This window comes from Salmo salar, chromosome ssa26 (assembly GCF_905237065.1).
Source record: "Salmo salar chromosome ssa26, Ssal_v3.1, whole genome shotgun sequence".
NCBI classification, from domain to species: Eukaryota; Metazoa; Chordata; class Actinopteri; order Salmoniformes; family Salmonidae; genus Salmo; species Salmo salar.
The window spans coordinates 22,072,986-22,095,000 of NC_059467.1; the positions used below are offsets into that span (position 1 = coordinate 22,072,986).

Consider the following 22,015-nt stretch of genomic DNA (forward strand, 5'->3'; position numbering starts at 1 on the left):
AAATGATTCCATATGTGTTATTTCATAGTTTTGATTTCTTCACTATTATTCTACAATATAGAAAATACTAAAATAAAGAAAACCCATTGAATGAGTAGGTGTGTCCAAACTTTTGACTAGTACTGTATATATATATAGTTTAGCTAAACAGACTAAACAGCCCCACCGGGTCACCACTGCTGATTTGATTTGATTTGTGTGGTTAAAAGGTCAGCCAAGCTTTTAGAAGTTTGGTTGTCCATGTGGGTTTATCGCTGATCGTGTATCATTCATTCAACTAAAGTTTGAGTAGCGGCCAACTGTGTGCGCGTGAGTGGATAAGAACAGTTGCAAAATGTTAACAACTCGTGGGAAGGGGAGAGAGAGAGTGAGTGGGAGTGAAAGAGAGGGAGAGAAGAGGAGGGTAAAAGAGGGAGCCACTTGTCCACGAGGAGTTTAGAGTACTTGGCACGATTTACCTCAGTAGCCATGGGGTCTCTAACTGGACCCTCGTGTCTGCTTCTGTTTTTCATGGTGACCCCCCAGACCCTGTACAGCACCCACGCGAATAGGATAATCACGGAGAGACCGGTCAGCGCTGATTCATCTGAGAGCGGTAAGAGCGCGCATCGCCTGTTCTGTTCTGCTCAGCACTAGTCAGAGGAAAACTGCAGGGTGGCCGATGCACGCGATACAGTATATGTCAGGAAAAGTGTGATGGTTTTTATTAACTTCTCTTGCAAAGAATCCTCAAACTATTCTAATTAATGCAGAACATTTCACTCTGCAATGTTATTTCATTTACAGTGGATATAGGCTAACATTTTAGCAGACCCTCTCATCCAGAGCGACCTATCATAATGAGTGCATACATTTTCATACTGGGCCCCCGTGGGAATCGAACCCACAACCCTTGCGCCATACTCTATCAACTGAGCCAGACTGGACTAACTAATTCGTTTTAAGCAGATACAACTTGTAAGTTGTCATCTGTTTCCTACATTCCATCTTAACTTGTAAATTGCTAAAATGTGATTAGCATTTAGGCTAAACAGCCGATAACATTCATTAGTAAATTATGCTATGCTATGTTTATTCAAATTAACCTATGCGATTTTTCTTATTTCCCAATAAAATGAAGAATGCTATGGGATTCTGAAAACTGTAAGATTTTGTTATATTTCTGTCAGAATCCTATTTGGGAAAAACATCCTCAGCAAGGCTACAAGGCCTATATATTGAATAGAGATATTAGTTCTCCAATGATAGGCAATACAAATTTCAGTTCTCCAAATGATAGGCCATACAAATTTGTTTAGCCTATTGCATGTACAGGCTGTGGATATACACTGTCCCAATGTTGTGGAGTGCTACTGTATCAACAGACCTTTCAGCCAACCCCCTTGTCCCCCTTACACACTTGCATTCCAGTGCCATGGCGACCAGTCCTAAATAATTGTGTGCTTTTCTTTATTCCAGGGCTTGGGTTGAAGGAGCATTTTCTGATTGTTACACAGCACAATAGGCTGCGCAGCTGGGTCACCCCCATGGCCGCTAACATGCAAAAAATGGTTAGTTGCCTTGCCTGCCTTTCATTATATTTCTTGTGTGTGTGTGTGTGTGTGTGTGTGTGTGTGTGTGTGTGTGTGTGTGTGTGTGTGTGTGTGTGTGTGTGTCAGTTTGTCTGTCTGTTTGTCTGTCTGCCCCTCTGATTGGGGAGGATAGGCTGGTCCTAGCTCTATGATGGCAACTTCTACCCGGAGCTGTAAGCAAATGTAACTATGCTGACTGCCGTGCTGCCATACAGGCTGGCCCCTTTGAAACACATCACTGAGTTACATGGCTGCTGCTGCCTGCTGGACACCAAGGTCACCTGAAATAGAGCCCTGCCAGAAACCCTCCCCTGTGCTCTTTCCCATGCTCCCAATTACAGTTTGTCACAGAGTCTGTCTCTTGGTTAACCGAGCCCTCGGTAAAGGCCCTCCATTTGATCCATGATTTATAACACAACTATATATTATATCCAAAGGTACTGTACAGATAAGTTGAAATCGTATCCTCTTAAGTAGTCACAGTTCCTTCCTCTCTGAGGGTATCCCCATTTCCCCATCTCTAATAACTAAACATTGGCAGCGACACCAGAGATTTCTCACAGGGTATCTTCTGTTGAAACGTTGATATTCCCAACAGTGAGAGACAGTGGGGATCAGTGTGTGAATGTAGACAGTGCATGTTCCAGTCACAGGGGCACTGACATCACAGCTGTTCTGTATGGTGCTGTCTCTGTTTGGGTGTTAATGCTGAAGGCCATAAACACTGTGTGGGGTGGATCTGGGATCTGTCCCTGGGGCTCTGAGATAGATATATCTGTTAGACCAGGAGGATTACATACTGTGTCTCTCTGTCTCTACTCAAACTAACAGGCAGGATAGATGTTATATCAGTGTGTGTAGATGAAGTCAAAGGCAGCGCCTACCTGGTGGCTCAGTTAGATTTAGGGTTTCCTCACTGTTAGAATCGTTGTTTGCCCGCAGACTGACTAGTCATGTGAAAATTACAGCGACTAGTTGTATACAGTGCCTCAGAAAGTATTCATACCCCTTGACTTATTCTACATTTTGTTGTGTTACAGCCTGAATTCAAAATGGATTCCATTTATTTTTTTCCTCTCACCCATCTACACACAATATCCCATAATGGCAAGTGAAAACATGTTTTTAGAAATGTTTGCGAATGTATTGAAAATTAAGTACAGACATATCTAATTGACATAAGTATTCACACCCCTGAGTCAATACTTTGTAGAAGCACCTTTGGCAGCGATTACAGCAGAGAGTCTTTCTAGGTAAGTCTCTAAGAGCTATCCACACCTGGATTGTGCAACATTTTCCCATTATTCTTTTCAAAATTATTCAAGCTCTGTCAAATTGGTTGTTAATTATAGCTGGACAGCCATTTTCAGGCCATAGATTTTCAATTAGATTTAAGTTAAAACTGTAACTCAGACACTCACGGTTTCCTTCCTCAAAGGCATCTGAGTAAGGAAGGACGCCTGTATCTTTGTAGTGACTGGGTGTATTGATACACCATCCAAAGTGTAATTAATAACTTCACCATGCTCAAAGGGATATTCAATGTCTTCTTTTTTTAAATTTTACCCATCTACCAATAGGTGCCCTTCTTTGCGAGGCATTGGAAAACCTCCCTGATCTTTGTTGTTGAATCTGCGTTTGAAATACACTGCTCGACTGAGGGACCTTACAGATAATTGTATTTGTGGGGTACAGAGATGAGGTAGTCATTCAAAAATCATGTTAAACACTATTATTGCACACACAGAGTGAGTCCATGCAATTTATTATGTGACTTGTTAAGCACATTTTTACTCCCAAACTTATTTAGGCTTGCCATAACAAAGGGGTTGATTACTTATTGACTCAAAACATTTCAGCTTTTCATTTTTAATGAATATTTTTTAAATTATGGGGTATTGTGTGTAGGCCAGTGTCAAAATAATCTCAATGTAATCAATTTTGAATTCAGGCTGTAACACAAGTAAATGTGGAAAAAGTCAAGGAGTGTGAATACTTTCTGAAGGCACTGTAAATGAATCTTAACTGAACTTAATTGAACTAAATTGAAGAAGTTGTCGTTTTCAATCACTGATTAGGTAATGCAGACTAACAGACTCAGGGATAGTCTCATGATTTCCACTTAAACACTCAGATAAAGTGAGACAAAACAAGCATGTTACCCAAGGACTGAGTGAATAGTGTGGGTAGGCACTGTGTAGCCTGAAACAACAGGAATGTGTGACAAGCCTCCAATGATAATCCCCCTGTTTGTTGAGTCAATGAGAACCACTGGGCATTTTCTCCATATCTGATGCCATCTCTTTATCAGGGATCAAGGTAAGACCCAGATGCAGACTGTCGAAGTAACAATGTTTATTGTGGCACAGGGGCAGGCAAAGACAGGCATGGGTTGAAAATCCAGGGTAAGGCAAAGGTACAGGACGGCAGGCGGACTCAGGATCAGGGACAGGCAGTTCAGTAATCCAGAGGTGGAGCAAAGGTACAGGACGGCAGGCGGACTCAGGGTCAGGGACAGGCAGAGTTCAGTAATCCAGAGGTGGAGCAAAGGTACAGGACGGCAGGCGGACTCAGGGTCAGGGACAGGCAGAGTTCAGTAATCCAGAGGTGCGCAAAGGTACAGGACGGCAGGCGGACTCAGGGTCAGGGACAGGCAGAGTTCAGTAATCCAGAGGTGGAGAAAAGGTACAGGACGGCAGGCGGACTCAGGCGGGCGGGTACAGGGTCAGGATAGGCAATGGTCAAAAACCAGGAGGACGAGGAAAGAGGCTGGGAAATGATAGGCGCTGACAGGAAAAACGCTGGTAAGCTTGAATGAACAAGATGAACTGGCAACAAACAGACAGAGAACACAGGAATAAATACACAGGGATAATTGGGAAGATGGGCGACACCTGGAGGGGGGTGGAGACAAGCACAAGGACAGGTGAAACAGATCAGGGCGTGACACTATTACTGTGCCAGTGTAACAGTGTAGGTTCCGTCCCTCTCTTCGCCCCAACCCGGGCTCGAACCAGGGACCCTTGCACACATCAACAACTGACACCCACCGAAGCATCGTTACCCATCGCGCCACAAAAGCCGCGGCCCTTGCAACGCAAGGGGAAACCCTACTTCAAGTCTCAGAGCGAGTGACGTCACCGATTGAAACGCTATTAGCGCGCACCACCGCTAATTAACTTCTCTAGGGCCAGTGGGACGAAATCGTCACACCTACGTAACAGCCAGTGGAATCCTGTGGCGCGTTATTCAAATACCTTAGAAATGCTATTACTTCAATTTCTCAAACATATGACTATTTTACACCATTTTAAAGACAAGACTCTCGTTAATCTAACCACACTGTCCGATTTCAAAAAGGCTTTACAACGAAAGCAAAACATTACATTATGTCAGCAGAGTACCCAGCCAGAAATAATCAGACACCCATTTTTGAAGCTAGCATATAATGTCACATAAACCCAAACCACAGCTAAATGCAGCACTAACCTTTGATGATCTTCATCAGATGACACACCTAGGACATTATGTTATACAATACATGCATGTTTTGTTCAACCAAGTTCATGTTTATATCAAAAACCTGCTTTTTACATTAGCATGTGACGTTCAGAACTAGCATACCCCCCGCAAACTTCCGGTGAATTTACTAAATTACTCACGATAAACGTTCACAAAAAACATAACAATTATTTTAAGAATTATAGATACAGAACTCCTCTATGCACTCGCTATGTGCGATTTTAAAATAGCTCTTCGGTGAAAGCACATTTTGCAATATTCTAAGTAGATAGCCCGGCATCACAGGGCTAGCTATTTAGACACCCACCAAGTTTAGCCCTCACCAAAGTCAGATTTACTATAAGAAAAATGTTATTACCTTTGCTGTTCTTCGTCAGAATGCACTCCCAGGACTTCTACTTCAATAACAAATGTTGGTTTGGTTCAAAATAATCCATAGTTATGTTCAAATATCCTCTATTTTGTTTGTGCGTTCAAGACACTATCCAAAGTGTAAAGAAGGGTGACGCGCACGACGCATTTCGTGACAAAAAATGTCTAAATATTCCATTACCGTACTTCGAAGCATGTCAACCGCTGTTTAAAATCCATTTTTATGTCATTTTTCTCGTAAAAAAACGATAATATTCCGACCGGGAAAGCGTGTTTACGTTCAAAGAGAGAGAAAATAAAAACATGGGATCCCCTCGTGCACGAGTCTCAGTCTGATGGTCCTCTGATCGGCCACTTACCAAAGGCGATAATGTTTTTCAGTCAGGGGCTGGAATTACATCATTCAGCTTTTTCCCGGGTTCTGAGAGCCTATGGGAGCCGTAGGAAGTGTCACGTTACAGCAAAGATCCTCAGTTTTCAATAAACAGAGCCAATAAGCTCAAGGAATGGTCAGAGAGGGCACTTCCTGTACAGAATCTTCTCAGGTTTTTGCCTGCCATATGAGTTCTGTTATACTCACAGACACCATTCAAACAGTTTTAGAAACTTTAGGGTGTTTTCTATCCAAAGCCAATAATTATATGCATATTCTAGTTTCTGGGCAGTAGTAATAACCAGATTAAATCGGGTACGTTTTTTATCCGGCCGTGTAAATACTGCCCCCTAGCCCTAACAGGCTAACTAGCCATTTCACATCGGTTACACCAGTCTTATCTCCCTTATCTCCCGCTTACATTGCATAAGGACAGATGACGACAGAGGACAATCAGTGGATAATGAAACACACAACGGTGGGGTTGAATAGTATGTCCTAGAGGCCTAATGGCCGTTTTGTCCAAAACCGTGACTTATCATAGATTGTATTCTCAAAGCCAATGTATACAGATAAAGCAGAGTTCCTACATTGCTGCTAAGCATCTGCAAACTGCACATAGCTGATAACACGTAATGAGAAAAAGAGGATGAGGATATTATCATACTGCATTCAGGACTGTGGTATTACAGGTAATTTGCTTGCGAAGGCCGATGGAGGAATCCCGGGCGAGCTGAAGAAGCATATTAAGGAGCTTTACTGATAAACGCTTAAAAGGCTCAGGGCTTTAGCTGCGTTTGTGATTCTCTTTGAGGAATTTCCACCCAGGCAGAGCAGCAGGCATGGTTAAGCGCTGTCTCATTGTGTCGGTAAAGATATTATAGTGTGGCCCCGCAGCAGCCTCCCTCTTCTCCCTCTTCTTCTTCTCTTCAGGAGATAAAAGAGCAGCGCTTCACACAGTTTCACAAATGAGGCTCCTCTCTCTCTGTACTCAGTCCATGCCCCCTGGAGGTTCACCTAGGGCTGAGGAAGCCTGTCTGACAATAGGAGGTACTTTGCTTCAAATACAGAAATGGAAATTAAGTATTTTCTTTTGGTGTAAGACAGGAGAGGGAGGCGTTTGTCTACTCATTGTAGAAACTCATTTTCTCGTTGTAATGATGTCATTTCGAGTTTTGCCTGCTGGGTATGTGTGAGAGAATGTGTATAGGCTATGTGTGCGTCTGTAGCTAAGTAATTTACAGTACTTTAGGTCAAAGTTCAACCCACTTAATGTCTCCACTTAGTTGAGGGCTCCCACGGCTAAAAGACTGTTTTGAGTGGGCATGAAAACATTGCCTGGGAAACAGTGTTCCTGCTGATTGTCACTTTGCTATTAAAAGCTCTGTGCTGTCTTGCCTTATTTTATGGACTGCACTCCTTGCCAACATCAATTCCTCAGCTATAAGTTGTTAACTTTACGGACCATAACAGAGTAAGACTAAACACACTCCTATGTCTGGTCTTTGCTTCACTCCTGTACTTACTTAATTCCTTGCGCTGATGCATTGTGACGTGAAAATGGAACATTCAAGAAGGGGACTTGCCCAGTGACCCTGCTCCCCTCTGGCGGCATCAGCGTGCGCTGATGATTTTGACCAAAGGACATCAGGGGGAACAATGTGCTCAAAGGGGCTTAGCGCAGACTCTTAATTAGCTATCACTCCCCTGACATCGGGACATGCCTCCATTCATCAAACAACAAATGTCCTATGATGAGGAAGTAGTGCTAATGATGAAGTTAGTCCTACAGGAAGCAATATCATTCTTTCCAAGCTCTTTATAGTATGGCATGTATACTCCCATACACTGGGCCTGTTGTATTCTCTCCAATGTTTTCATGTGTCAGTCATAAGACCTTCATCTGAGTTTTAGTAGGTATTTTCCTTAATAAATTGAAACACATGGCTCCAGTTAGTGTTTCTGAGTATTGAGGATCTCTTACTTCACTGCAAGGTTGAATAATTGACAAATGGGTTAGTGTTCCCTTTTAGAAGGCCCTTAAATATTAACACAAATGTGCCAGAGGAAGATTAACTTAAAAGGTGACAAGATGAAAACTCCCCTCTTTTCACCTGTCAGTGGACCCATTCAAAGCCACTGTGGAGGAAATTACACTGATTTGTTTGGCTGTCTCATTCTGTCTCCTCTCAAAGGGGGGTGTTTTTTATAACACACATTCAGGTGAAAACACCAGCTGTGAGCTCTGCTGAGTACACACAGGCAGGCTGTGAGCTGTGGCTATCAGTAGGACAGGAGTGGCCTGGAGAGTCTGTTTGTGTTGGGGTCCTCTCAAGGTGATGGAAGGCTGGCAGAATCTCTGAGGAGCAACATTGAGAAGGTGTGGAAAGATGCGACTGGTGGGGGCTGTAGTAATGGTGAAGGAGAAGAGATGGGGGTCAGTGAAATGGAGAGATGGTTGGATGTTGATGGCCTGGCAAAATTTTAGATCTCTCTGAAGAGCGAGTGGGAGTCGGATAGCTTTGCATGACATCCCACTGATGTGTGCCAGGATACCCTCTTTCCCTCCCCCTTTCCTCCCCCTCTGTCCCCTCTCCCCATCTCTGAAACAGGACCCCTTCTTGGGGGGCCAGTCGTGAAACGACATATGTGGAAACACCGCCCTTTCACGCTCAGGTCCTGAGTGCTGACAGCTATCTCCACGGTAACTGGCTGCGGTTGCCGGGGCAGCTCACGCTGAGAGGAGACATTCTGCTACCATTCGACGCGCACAAGACGAGACAGGGGTCAAACAGCTTAGTCAATGAGCCACTGTCCGTCTCCCTGTCCTAACAGAGGCAGAGGCTGCCTCATCAGTTCCTCATCAGCAAAACAGAAGAATCCACACTGTTTATATGCTGCTTATACAGTGCATTCAGAAAATATTCAGACATTTTCCACATTTTGTTACGTTACAGCCTTATTCTAAAATGTATTAAATTTTAAAAAATCCTCATCAATCTACACACAATACCCAATAATGACAAAGTGAAAACTGTTTTTTTGAATGTATTCAAAAATATGTATTCAAATGTATTCAAAAAGAAAAAAACAGAAATACCTTATTTACATAAGTATTCAGACTCTTTGCTATGAGACTCAAAATTGAGCTCAGGTGCATCATGTTTCCATTGACCATCCTTGAGATGTTTCTACAACTTGATTGGAGTCCACCTGTGGTAAATTCAATTGATTGGACATGATTTGGAAAGGCACACACCTGTCTATATAAGGTCCCACAGTTTACAGTACATGTCAGAGCAAAAAACCAAGCCATGAAGTTGAAGGAATTGTCCGTAGAGCTCAGAGACAGGATTGTGTTGAGGCATAGATCTGGGGAAGGGTACAAAACATTTTCTGCAGCATTGAAGGTCCCCAAGAACACAGTAATATATCCTCACGTACATTTTTTACAAATTTGCAAACATTTCTAAAAGCCTCTTTTTGCTTTGTTATTATGGGGTATTGTGTGTAGATTGATGAGGGGAAAAAAACTATATAATCCATTTTAGAATTAGGCTGTAAAGTAACAAAATGTGTAAAAAGTGAAGGGGTCTGAGTACTTTCCGAATGCACTGTATGCTTATAAATGTGTCTACCGGGACACTGTTTAGACACTCAGTTCTTCATCTGCCTCAGTGCCTTGTGTCTCTTTAGTGGGCGGATATCCCAACTCAGTACTTGATACTGACAGGCCCATCATGTCTCTGACTGTACTGTGTCTTTAAGCATAACCCTGTGAGTCTTTATGTGGTAGCAGGCTCTGTGCTATGAGAGGAGAGAATGGTAATAGGTGTGTGACGTTGGGGTTTCATTTGATCCCTCCACTTTGAAGACACACAACTTTCACCAGACCAGGGCATTATTAAAGGACGCTAACCCATCCAGACTTTCCCGCCTGTGGCCCCTACCCCCCATCCCCCATTTACCCCTACACTCCACGACCCCTTCTCCAACTCCCCTTACATCTCTCTCCCCCTACATCCCAGTCCACCAGTGTGTCTGTCTCTCCTCTCATAGTGAGAGGAGAGACATAGAGGAGCTCAACGGGTGTAACTTTTGTTGACAATTTCGATACCTTTTGAAAACAAAACATGTTTTATAAGGAGGATGGGATCCCCCGAAATCATTTGGGTTCCTGGATCCTTTCACAGCATTATAAGGCTGCGTTGAGACAATGACTTATCAATGTCCCAAGCCCAGCTCAGTTACTCCCTACCATTGTGACACTGAGTTGTCATAATGCTTCAGCAAATGTACATTATAGCAGGGGCATTGGTAGACAATGTAACTAACCTAATTTATGCCCCTCTAACTGACTTTTCTGATCCTACAGCTAATGTATGCATTATGCAGTAATCATGTACCTATGATGAGATTTATACTGTTAGGACTGAGGCAGAGTGCCCTAGTAGGAAGTCCACTGTGTGCAGCTCACCCTGCACTAACATAAATAACATGAGCATATCTACTTCTGCTAAGTTTTCCAGTAAAGCAATGAAAACAAGTAAGCATTCTAGAAAAGTGCTCAAAATAGCTCACGTTAACATATGTAGCTTAAGAAACAAGGTTCATGAAATCAATATGACATTCATATTCTGACTATCGCTGAAACTCACTTAGATAATACCTTTGATGATACAGTGGTAGCAATACAAGGTTATAACATTTACAGAAAAGACAGAAATGCCAATGGTGGAGGTGTTGCTGTTTTATATTCAGAACCACATTCCTGTAAAGCTTAGAGAGGATCTCATGTTAAATACAGGTCTTCACAGTCCCCAAGTCCAGAACAGACTATGGGAGGCGCCCAGTATTACATAGAGCCATGACTACATTCCATATCAAGTAACTGATGCAAGCAGTAAAATTAGATTTAAAAAACAGATAAAAATACACTTTATGGAACACATGTGAAGAAACACTAACATAGGCACAGTCGCATGCATACACACACACGAAAACATACTCACTATACACACACACGCACACATGGATCTTGTATTGTAGATATGTGGTAGTGGTGGAGTAGGGGCCTGAGGGCACACAGTGTGCTATGAATGTATTGCAATGTTTTTAAAATTGTATAACTGCCTACATTTTGATGGACCCCAGGAAGAGTAGCGCTAATGGGGATCCATAATAAATACAAATACAGGTCTCATAGGCCACCTTGCTTAGCCGGAATCCTCCCCTAAGTGCACCAGCTTTGAAAGCAGAGATCACCTTTCAGCCTCCCAGGGTGTTCGCTGTTCACCATCCTGACTGTGTAGTTTATTTAGGACTGTCCTGTTTAAGATCAGGTACCATCACATGGCCAGTGCTGGCCTTTAGCGATGGATAGCACACTCGCTGTTGTTGATCTATTTAAGGCCTATGAGGATGAGATAGTATACTCAGTGACCTAATGGTCAGCTGGCAGAGCAGCAGAGTCACTGTGCCATGGTCTGTGCTCATACAACCTACTTTATTTCTCTCTCTCTCATACAAACTGTCATTTTATCGATCTCCCCATCAGTCCCTGCCCAAATACTGTATCCATTTTAGGCTATAGATTTCCAGAGCTCTGCGACTAAGTCTTCAGAAGAAACCTTGGAGGCTAAACAATAGGAGGCTAAATGGAGAGCCTGGCATGGGAGTGTCCCAAAAGCAAAATGTGTCCCTGAAAAAGAGCCCTTCAGGTCACAAAGAGAGGAAGTCGGTCTGTCACCCTCAGTCATGGGAAGGTAGTTCCCCATTGTATTCGTTTAAACGTGTGTGTGTGTGTGTGTGCGTGTGTTGTCTCCCCCCCTTCCCCATATCTGTAGGACTGGAGTGAGAAGCTGGTCAAACTTGCCCAGGAGAGGGCGAAGTCCTGCCACACAGATCCCACTCCTCAGGACCAACCGCTCCGCCACATTGGCTGGAACACCCATCATTCAGCTCATGCCACCAGCTCATTTGCTGAGGTCATTGACTCATGGTTCGAGGAAGGGCGGGACTACATGTACCTGAGTGGGCAATGCAGAGAGAATGCTACCTGCCAACACTACACACAGGTAATGGTTAACAGTACTGGATCTGTCAACTGTGCAGCAACCCTAAGTAACTTTGTCAAAACAAGAAGTCTCAGTTCAACTCTCAATTCAATTTGGCTAATTGGCGGGATTGAGTTTGTGTTGCCCATATGCCAATACACTGTGTCGCCAATATACTCCCTCTCTCACTCTGTTTCTCTCTAACTCTGTCTGTCTCTCTCTCTCTGCGGTAGTTGGTGTGGGCCACCTCCAGTAACGTGGGCTGTGCCAGACAGTTGTGTCTGAGGGGTGATGCTCTCTGGGAGCTGTTTGTCTGTGCATACTCCCCTGGGTAAGAACACTACTAATATACCTGATGTCAGACTTCTCTTCCTGTTTTAGAACTCAGCCTTTGTGTGTGTGTGTGTGTGTGTGTGTGTGTGTGTGTGTGTGTGTGTGTGTGTGTGTGCGCGCATATCCGTGTGTGTGATATGTCTCTCTGCAGGGGTAACTGGGAGGTGAATGGGAGGTTGGTGGTGCCCTATGTGGCTGGTTTCTCCTGTTCTCTCTGCACCTCTTCCATGTCAGGCTGCTTCAGACTGTGGGACCATGTGGGAGGACTCTGTGGTGAGACCCCTATAGAGAACGCTCTCATTCATTAAAGGTAGACTCAGTGATATTATGTTGCCACGAGCAGCACCGCAGATATTGCGATGAGTGAGAGTACCTGCGCATGTGCATGGGTTTGCTTCACACTGTTACAGTGGTGACGTTTAGCCTCGCACTTCAACGCTCTTAGTTGTTGCGGAAATTGACCCACTATGCTGTTTATTTTGTGAACCTATGTCATATAAATTAGTCTATCTTTAAATTAGTGAAAAATGTTAGCATTTTAATCATATTAGCTGTTCCTTACTCAAAGTAGTATCTATTTCAACCAACGCTGTTCTCTACAGATTCTTTTCTTCAGTGCACTAAAAGCGACGTATCACCTCTATTGAGGATGACAGTTCATTATCTATTTTGAGCCAAAGACGTTAAGTGTATTTTTTGCCTCAGTTAAAGTATTGTCATGTGAAGGGGTTTTCACTTAATCCGGTTTAACAGTATAGCCAACACTTAACCACTTACCATGCAATGATGGCCTTGTCAGAGAACAAGCCCCAACTGGAGGCTAAATGTATTCATGGTAAAATTAAGACTTTTAAGCATAGGTATTTAGAAAATTGTATCTGTGTTCCAGAGACCCCCAGGAACCCATGTCGTATGAGCTGTGGGCAGCATGGTCGTCTGAACATCTCTTCCTGCCAGTGTCATTGTGGACCTAGGTTCACCGGACGATTCTGTCAGGGTACCAATCTATGTGCCTGTGTTTACCAGTCTGACAGTCTACTACAGTCATTATTCTCTCTGTGTGTCTGACTAGCCATGCTCTGCAGTGTGTGTTCAGGTATCTCTGTAGGCACATCATGGTCGATATGCTGTATGTGACTGTGTGTGTGACTGTGTTTCAGTGCGCTGCAGTGTGAAGTGTGTGCACGGCCGCTACAAGGAAGAGGAGTGCTCCTGCAAGTGTGATGTTGGTTATGGGGGTGCTGAGTGTGCAGGTGAGTGTGATGTTGGTTATGGGGGTGCTGAGTGTGCAGGTGAGTGTGATGTTGGTTATGGGGGTGCTGAGTGTGATGTTGGTTATGGGGGTGCTGAGTGTGATGTTGGTTATGGGGTGCTGAGTGTGATGTTGGTTATGGGGGTGCTGAGTGTGATGTTGGTTATGGGGGTGCTGAGTGTGATGTTGGTTATGGGGGTGCTGAGTGTGATGTTGGTTATGGGGTGCTGAGTGTGATGTTGGTTATGGGGGTGCTGAGTGTGCATGGTGCTGAGTGTGATGTTGGTTATGGGGGTGCTGAGTGTGATGTTGGTTATGGGGGTGCTGAGTGTGATGTTGGTTATGGGGGTGCTGAGTGTGCAGGTGAGTGTGATGTTGGTTATGGGGGTGCTGAGTGTGATGTTGGTTATGGGGGTGCTGAGTGTGATGTTGGTTATGGGGGTGCTGAGTGTGCAGGTGAGTGTGATGTTGGTTATGGGGGTGCTGAGTGTGATGTTGGTTATGGGGGTGCTGAGTGTGATGTTGGTTGGGGGTGCTGAGTGTGATGTTGGTTATGGGGGTGCTGAGTGTGCAGGTGAGTGTGATGTTGGTTATGGGGTGCTGAGTGTGATGTTGGTTATGGGGGTGCTGAGTGTGCAGGTAGTGTGATGTTGGTTATGGGGGTGCTGAGTGTGATGTTGGTTATGGGGGTGCTGAGTGTGATGTTGGTTATGGGGGTGCTGAGTGTGCGGTGAGTGTGATGTTGGTTATGGGGGTGCTGAGTGTGATGTTGGTTATGGGGTGCTGAGTGTGATGTTGGTTATGGGGTGCTGAGTGTGATGTTGGTTATGGGGGTGCTGAGTGTGATGTTGGTTATGGGGTGCTGAGTGTGATGTTGGTTATGGGGTGCTGAGTGTGATGTTGGTTATGGGGGTGCTGAGTGTGATGTTGGTTATGGGGTGCTGAGTGTGATGTTGGTTATGGGGGTGCTGAGTGTGATGTTGGTTATGGGGGTGCTGAGTGTGATGTTGGTTATGGGGGTGCTGAGTGTGATGTTGGTTATGGGGGTGCTGAGTGTGATGTTGGTTATGGGGGTGCTGAGTGTGATGTTGGTTATGGGGGTGCTGAGTGTGATGTTGGTTATGGGGGTGCTGAGTGTGATGTTGGTTATGGGGGTGCTGAGTGTGATGTTGGTTATGGGGTGCTGAGTGTGATGTTGGTTATGGGGTGCTGAGTGTGATGTGCGTTATGGGGTGCTGAGTGTGATGTTGGTTATGGGGTGCTGAGTGTGATGTTGGTTATGGGGTGCTGAGTGTGATGTTGGTTATGGGGTGCTGAGTGTGATGTTGGTTATGGGGGTGCTGAGTGTGATGTTGGTTATGGGGTGCTGAGTGTGATGTTGGTTATGGGGGTGCTGAGTGTGATGTTGGTTATGGGGGTGCTGAGTGTGATGTTGGTTATGGGGTGCTGAGTGTGATGTTGGTTATGGGGGTGCTGAGTGTGATGTTGGTTATGGGGGTGCTGAGTGTGATGTTGGTTATGGGGTGCTGAGTGTGATGTTGGTTATGGGGTGCTGAGTGTGATGTTGGTTATGGGGTGCTGAGTGTGATGTTGGTTATGGGGGTGCTGAGTGTGATGTTGGTTATGGGGGTGCTGAGTGTGATGTTGGTTATGGGGGTGCTGAGTGTGATGTTGGTTATGGGGGTGCTGAGTGTGCAGGTGAGTATGTATGTGTGTGGGAATCAGGGTTGGGGTCAATTCCATTGAAATTCCAGTCAATTCATGAGGTACATTGAAATTCCAGTTCTTTAGTGTTTGAATTTAAATGGAATTGACCCCAAACCTGGAGGGAATAAGTTTATGTCTCACCATTACTTTAAACCAGAATGAACCAGACTCCTATCATCATTGTATCTAAGCCAATGCACCCTCTTTTCTATTAAGCTTCAGCCTGATTAGATTCAAGTTGTATCTGCTAGTTTGAGCCAGTATGGATTCCAATGTTTACTGTGTTATCAAGCCATATGCATCTCAGGGGTTTTTCTTGTTTGGGCAAAAGACCGTCCTCCGTCCTCTCTTCTCCGTCCTCTCTCCTCCATCCTCTCTCCTCCTTGACCTGGAAACCGATAAGTGATCGAGTGGTCGAGCAGTGTGTCAATTCGTCAGTAGGAAGAGTGTCCTCCCCTCCTCGATAGCCACCTTTCATCGAGAATACTTGTGTATCCACCGCGGAAGAGTTTTGAAATCTGTCACACCCCATTTGAATCAGCTTTTGTTTTGTCAGAGACTAAGAACATGCACACATTTAAAAACAATATGCTTGTTTTATCTATAAAATATCTTCGACTACTAACTTAATTTGTTTTGATCACTTTACACATTCATTATGGGATCCACCTCTGTAAACCTAATTTGCCTATTGACGCACAAGTGGAGAAGGACCGTCTCATTTCAAGAAAGCGCATTTTCATCCCCGTTCACTTTGCTTGCCGACTCTCCTCGATTAACTTTGATGTTTTCAAAAGGAGGTGAGAGAGGACGGAGGAGAAAGGACGCAGGAGTTGAGAAAATCCAAATGATAAAAGGTGTTTATTGTGACCAGAAGGGACTGCGGTCTGTACATTGAGTTTGAGCCAAGATGGATGGTCAGTGCCAGGTGTCTCCTTTACTGAGGTCTAATGTGTGTTGCTCATGTTTCTGTAGAGAAGCAGCAGTTTCCCTTCCACAGCTGTGACGTGAGGATAGATGGAGAGTGCTTCATGGTGTCTCCAGAGGTCGACACCTACTATGGAGCCAAGACCCGCTGTCAGGTTAGAGAGAGAGAAAGAGTGAGTGAGTGAGTGAGTGAGTGAGTGAGTGAGTGAGTGAGTGTAACCCATGTTGTGGTGTGTGTTTGGACCCCAGGAGCGAGGGGGGATTCTGGCCCAGATCCACAACCAGAAGGTTCAGGACATGCTGGCATTTTACCTCAGCCAGCTGGAGACCAGCAACGAGGTCACAGACCCCGACTTTGAGACACGTAACTTCTGGATGGGTACGTCACTTTCACTGTCCTTCTCTACGTACAGCCAAATAGCTTAGACAGACTGACTTTGGGAGTTTGCATGAGCAGCACTGAGATGTCTAAAGGTGAGAAGGTTGTGTGTATTGTGTCCAGGGCTGACATATAAACCTCTGAAGGACTCTTTCCGCTGGGACTCAGGAGAAAACCCCACATACAGCAGCTTCGCCTTTGGACAGCCTGACAACCAGGGGTGAGAGAGTCATAACTTTTGACAACTTAATGATAATAGTAACAACAATTATAACTTTTTATTATCATGTCATCTTGTTGAATGGATAATCATAAAATAATATTATTGTAGTCAGAATCTACAGTAAGCAGGTGGAATGAGGCACTGCACATGCGACTCCACTGTATTTTTCACTGGTATGAACATATTGATACCATCATGGTTATTCTATACTGTGTGGAACACAGGTATAGTCTCACGTAGCCGAACATCATCACCTCACCCTCTGTCAGGAGGAGAGAAGCCTGGGCCCATACCCACAAAGCATCTCAGAGTAGGAGTGCTGATCTAGGATCAGTTTTTCCTTTTAGATCAAAATGAATATGATTATATGGACAGATCCTAGATCAGCACACCTTATCTGAGATGCTTTGTGGATACGGGCCCTGGACATTGAGGCTACTGTGTTTGAAAGCAGAACTGTTATTTTCTGTCTGACCACCAGATGTCTCTGTGTCCCTTCTCTCCATCTCACTCTTCCTCCCTCTCTCCTCTCCCTCGTGTCTCTCTCCCTACAGCTTTGGGAACTGTGTGGAGCTGCAGGCATCCAGCGCCTTCAACTGGAACGACCAGCGCTGTAAAACACGCAACCGATACATCTGCCAGTACGGTGAGAGAATACAACTCTATGAGAGACAGAGACAGAGAGACAGAGAGAGAGGTGAAAAGAGAGGGAGGGAGAGAGAGGTGGAGAGAAACACACACAGCAGCTCGTAAAAAAATCCTGACAGACATAGAGGAGTTCAAACACTATTGGTAGAAGTTACCCATACACACAGATCTAGGATCAGCTTACTATCCACAAATCCTACCCTTACCATCACAGGAGAATACACAAAACTGACCTTAGATCAGCATGCAAGGGAAAGACATCAGGACCCTAAATCTTTACCTGGTCTCTCTCGCTGAGGGATGATGGAGTCAAAGTGAGTGTTCAGTATAAAACCCGAGCAGAGAACAACAAACACATCACAGCCCTAACTCTTGATCTGGGTGCAGTGTTTACCGTCTGTGTTTATGAGGGAGAGGCTGTGCGACACGGCCCACACATTTTAATGATACACTCAGCTGGAATCAATGGCACTCAGGGCTCCTCATAAAGAGCCTTCTAGAGATCGATATACGTCAGGCCTACAATGGCACCAAGTGTCTAAACACACACACACATTTCTCCCCTCTGTAATTCACCCGTGTGATGGAGTCAGAATTGGAGGCTGGTATTGTTTGTTTGGTTTTGGTTAATTGTGTGTGTTCTAGGCAGGTGGCGAGCTCTGCAATCTCATATTGATCATCCAGGGCCATCCTAATCCAGTCAGTGTTGCTGGACATTTTTAACAGCTCACCGTTTAAAGCTCTGAATCTCCTGGTGCCGATTGATGGAAAACCATCGGTTCTCTCTTCTTATAGAGAGAGGCCTTTGTGTAAAGAGGGGTCAGTAAAGAGGATTGGAGAGGAGTGTGTGGGTGGGTGGGTGGGTGGGGGTGTGTGAGTGTATGTGTGTGCGACCAGAGCTCAAAGTGGAGTGATAAGGCTGGTGAAAACAGAACACATGAGAACACAGCTGGACTAGCTGGGATCATGTTTTACTCTATCCCCTCTACACAAGCACTCTAAAACAAAAGATTCATTGGAGCAACAAAGAGTGAAATGAATGGATTTGACTGTGATTAATAGCTCACACACACACACACACACACACACACACACACACACACACACACACACACACACACACACACACACACACACACACACACACACACACACACACACACACACACACTCTCTCTCTCTCTCGTACCCCCCTGAAGGTATAATTGTGAAGCTGCATTGATGTGCTCTGTTAATTGGCAATAAAATTATAAGTGGAAAGCACAGGGAGCCTGTGGGGTCCACACAATTACCCAGATACACAGAGTGTGTGTGTGCGCGTAAATATAGATCTTTTTTAGAGAGGTAGGGGTGTAGCTGTTCCAGTGTTCTGCACCATGGGAATTGTGTTTTAGGCTAGAGCCACATCTGTTTGTATCCTACCCTCCTACCCCTATACTGTTTGGGGTTCCATTTTGGGCCCTCATTGCCCAAAATGAAAACTAGGCCCAATGAGAGATTACTAGGAAATAGTTTTTTGTGCGTGTGTGCATGCTTGTTTGCACTCATGTATGTATGGTGTGTGTGTGTGCACGTGGGAATGTTGAGTATGTGGGTGTGTACAGTGTGTGTGGTGTGTGTGTGCACGTGGGTGTGTACAGTATGTGTGGTGTGTGGGTGCACGTGGGTGTGTACAGTATGTGTGGGTGCATGTGGGTGTGTACAGTCTGTGGTGTGTGGGTGCACGTGGGTGTGTACAGTATGTGTGGGTGCACGTGGGTGTGTACAGTATGTGTGGTGTGTGGGTGTGTACAGTATGTGTGGTGTGTGGGTGTGTACAGTATGTGTGGTGTGTGGGTGTGTACAGTATGTGTGGTGTGTGTGCATGTGGGTGTGTACAGTATGTGTGGTGTGTGGGTGCACGTGGGTGTGTACAGTATGTGTGGGTGCACGTGGGTGTGTACAGTATGTGTGGTGTGTGTGTACAGTATGTGTGGTGTATGGGTGTGTACAGTGGGTGTGCACAGTGTGTATGGGTGTGTACAGTATGTGTGGTGTGTGGGTGTGTACAGTATGTGTGGTGTGTGTGTACTGTATGGGTGTGTACAGTATGTGTGGTGTGTGGGTGTGTACAGTATGTGTGGTGTGTGGGTGTGTACAGTGTGTGTGGTGTATGGGTGTGTACAGTATTTGTGGGTGTGTACAGTATGTGTGGTGTATGGGTGTGTACAGTATGTGTGGGTGTGTACAGTATGTGTGGTGTGTGTACAGTATGTGTGGTGTGTACGGTGTGTACAGTATGTGTGGGTGTGTACAGTATGTGTGGGTGTGTACAGTGTGTGTGGTGTATGGGTGTGTACAGTATGTGTGGGTGTGTACAATGTGTGTGGTGTGTGGGTGTGTACAGTATGTGTGGGTGTGTACAGTATGTGTGGTGTATGGGTGTGTACAGTATGTGTGGGTGTGTACAGTATGTGTGGGTGTGTACAGTGTGTGTGGTGTATGGGTGTGTACAGTATGTGTGGGTGTGTACATTATGTGTGGTGTATGGGTGTGTACAGTATGTGTGGGTGTGTACAGTATGTGTGGGTGTGTACAGTATGTGTGGTGTGTGGGTGTGTACAGTATGTGTGGGTGTGTACAGTATGTGTGGTGTGTGGGTGTGTACAGTATGTGTGGTGTGTGGGTGTGTACAGTATGTGTGGTGTGTGGGTGTGTACAGTATGTATGGTGTATGGGTGTGTACAGTATGTGTGGTGTGTGGGTGTGTTCAGTATGTGTGGTGTATAGGTGTGTACAGTATGTGTGGTGTATGGGTGTGTACAGTATGTGTGGTGTGTGGGTGTGTACAGTATGTGTGGTGTATGGGTGTGTACAGTATGTGTGGTGTGTGGGTGTGTACAGTATGTGTTGTGTGTGTGTGCATGTGGGTGTGTACAGTATGTGTGGTGTATAGGTGTGTACAGTATGTGTGGTGTATGGGTGTGTACAGTATGTGTGGTGTATGGGTGTGTACAGTATGTGTGGTGTGTGGGTGTGTACAGTATGTGTGGTGTGTGGGTGTGTACAGTATGGGTGTGTACAGTATGTGTGGTGTGTGGGTGTGTACAGTATGGGTGTGTACAGTATGTGTGGTGTGTGGGTGTATACAGTATGGGTGTGTACAGTATGTGTGGTGTGTATGGGTGTGTACAGTATGTGTGGTGTGTGGGTGTGTACAGTATGTGTGGGTGTGTACAGTATGGGTGTGTACAGTATGTGTGGTGTATGGGTGTGTACAGTATGTGTGGTGTATGGGTGTGTACAGTATGTGTGGTGTGTGGGTGTGTACAGTATGTGTGGTGTGTGGGTGTGTACAGTATGGGTGTGTACAGTATGTGTGGTGTGTGGGTGTGTGTCTATAGCCTCCTCTGCTGTGTTGTAGAATATTAATGTCCTCTGCACACTCACGTCTGAATGGCGCGCATGCTACGATGACTGGGGATTTGGGATATAAACCATACCATTTATTCCCTCTACTCTGTCTGTCTCTATTACTCGTGTGTGTGTGTGTGTGTGTGTGTGTGTGTGTGTGTGTGTGTGTGTGTGTGTGTGTGTGTGTGTGTGTGTGTGTGTGTGTGTGTGTGTGTGTGTGTACGTCCACAGCTCCAGAGCACATTGCCCTGTGGGAAGCTGGCCGGTGATGAACTCGGCACTCGAGGGTGGAGAGCACAGCATTGGAAGGGTTGGGGAGGCGGGTCGTTTGGGCCGTTCGTTGGACCCGGTCTGGGTGTGTCAAGCAGAAGCTGGTCTTATTGGTCTTATTTCATCCAGTGTTTTTCACGCCAACCCTTGTTGCACATATCCCCTGTTGCTGGTCAGGACTGGGCCTGTCTAACCAGTGTAGGAAAAAAGCACACAATGGGAGAACTTCCAAACCAACAGAGTTTGAGCTCAACTGTAGATGGTCCATGGCAGCACACATCTGTGTTTTGTACTGTACTGTTTTTTGTATTGCATATTATTTTTTTCAGACTTAGCTAAATTATGATTCATTTGTGATGTTTGCCATAACTGCCTCCCTGCATTGTCAGTTTGATTGTACAATTCTCCCCAAAGCACTGAATGTTCAGTACCATGACAACCACTATTCTTGCTTTCTCAATCATCCAGTAAGTGAATTAAAATGGTTTGCTACAATGTGTTGTGGGGTATTTTTCCAGACTGGGTAATTCTATTGGTCTCTGTGTTTGTGAGCATGAGAGTGTGTATGGTTTTTAGTGAAACTTTTGTGTTCTAGTATGTGAGTGTTTGTTTGGAATAGTTTGTGAGCGTGGCACTGTGATGTGTCCTACACTAGTTTGGGAAGAGGCCAGTTTTACTCCTGTGTGTTGGGAGCATCTCTGAGGTGACATCACAGACAGTGTCCAGGAATACCTATGGACCAGGGATGAGTGTGTTCAGCTGTTTGTCAGGCAGCGCTAGGAGGGGAGAGGGGGATGAGGGGAGGAGTCGGCTGCAGAGGGAGGGATTAAACCAACCTGCAGTGCTGCAGTGGAATCATGCAAATGAACAAAGCTGGGAGAAGGTCACCAGGTTAAACAGGTGGGCAGTGGAGGAGGAAGCCGAGCAATAACAGTGTGTGTGTGTGTTTACCATATCTGCATTAATCAGTGGTGTTAATGCCAAGCTCC

General features: G+C 45.1%; 1 protein-coding gene across 1 annotated transcript; it reads left to right on the forward strand.

Moving 5' to 3' along the window:
• The first annotated feature begins 328 nt into the window (after nt 1–328).
• LOC106587388 (C-type lectin domain family 18 member A) lies at nt 329–21,521 on the forward strand. The gene is made up of 12 exons (XM_014175741.2): nt 329–595; nt 1,459–1,550; nt 11,685–11,915; nt 12,128–12,225; nt 12,379–12,500; nt 13,117–13,224; nt 13,388–13,480; nt 16,162–16,268; nt 16,363–16,492; nt 16,616–16,712; nt 17,270–17,361; nt 20,988–21,521. Exons 1-12 carry the CDS (start codon nt 469–471, stop codon nt 21,023–21,025), a joined length of 1,335 nt encoding a protein of 444 aa, XP_014031216.1. The 5' UTR covers nt 329–468; the 3' UTR covers nt 21,026–21,521.
• The last annotated feature ends 494 nt before the right edge of the window (nt 21,522–22,015 follow it).

What these genes read in the sequence shown, in the direction of transcription:
- LOC106587388 (XM_014175741.2), top strand. Translation starts at nt 469, where the DNA reads ATGGGGTCTCTAACTGGACCCTCGTGTCTGCTTCTGTTTTTCATGGTG. An exon ending in TGGGGGTGCTGAGTGTGCAG is followed by an intron (nt 13,481 to 16,161) that starts GTGAGTGTGATG and finishes ATGTTTCTGTAG; the next exon opens with AGAAGCAGCAGTTTCCCTTC. An exon ending in GACACGTAACTTCTGGATGG is followed by an intron (nt 16,493 to 16,615) that starts GTACGTCACTTT and finishes TATTGTGTCCAG; the next exon opens with GGCTGACATATAAACCTCTG.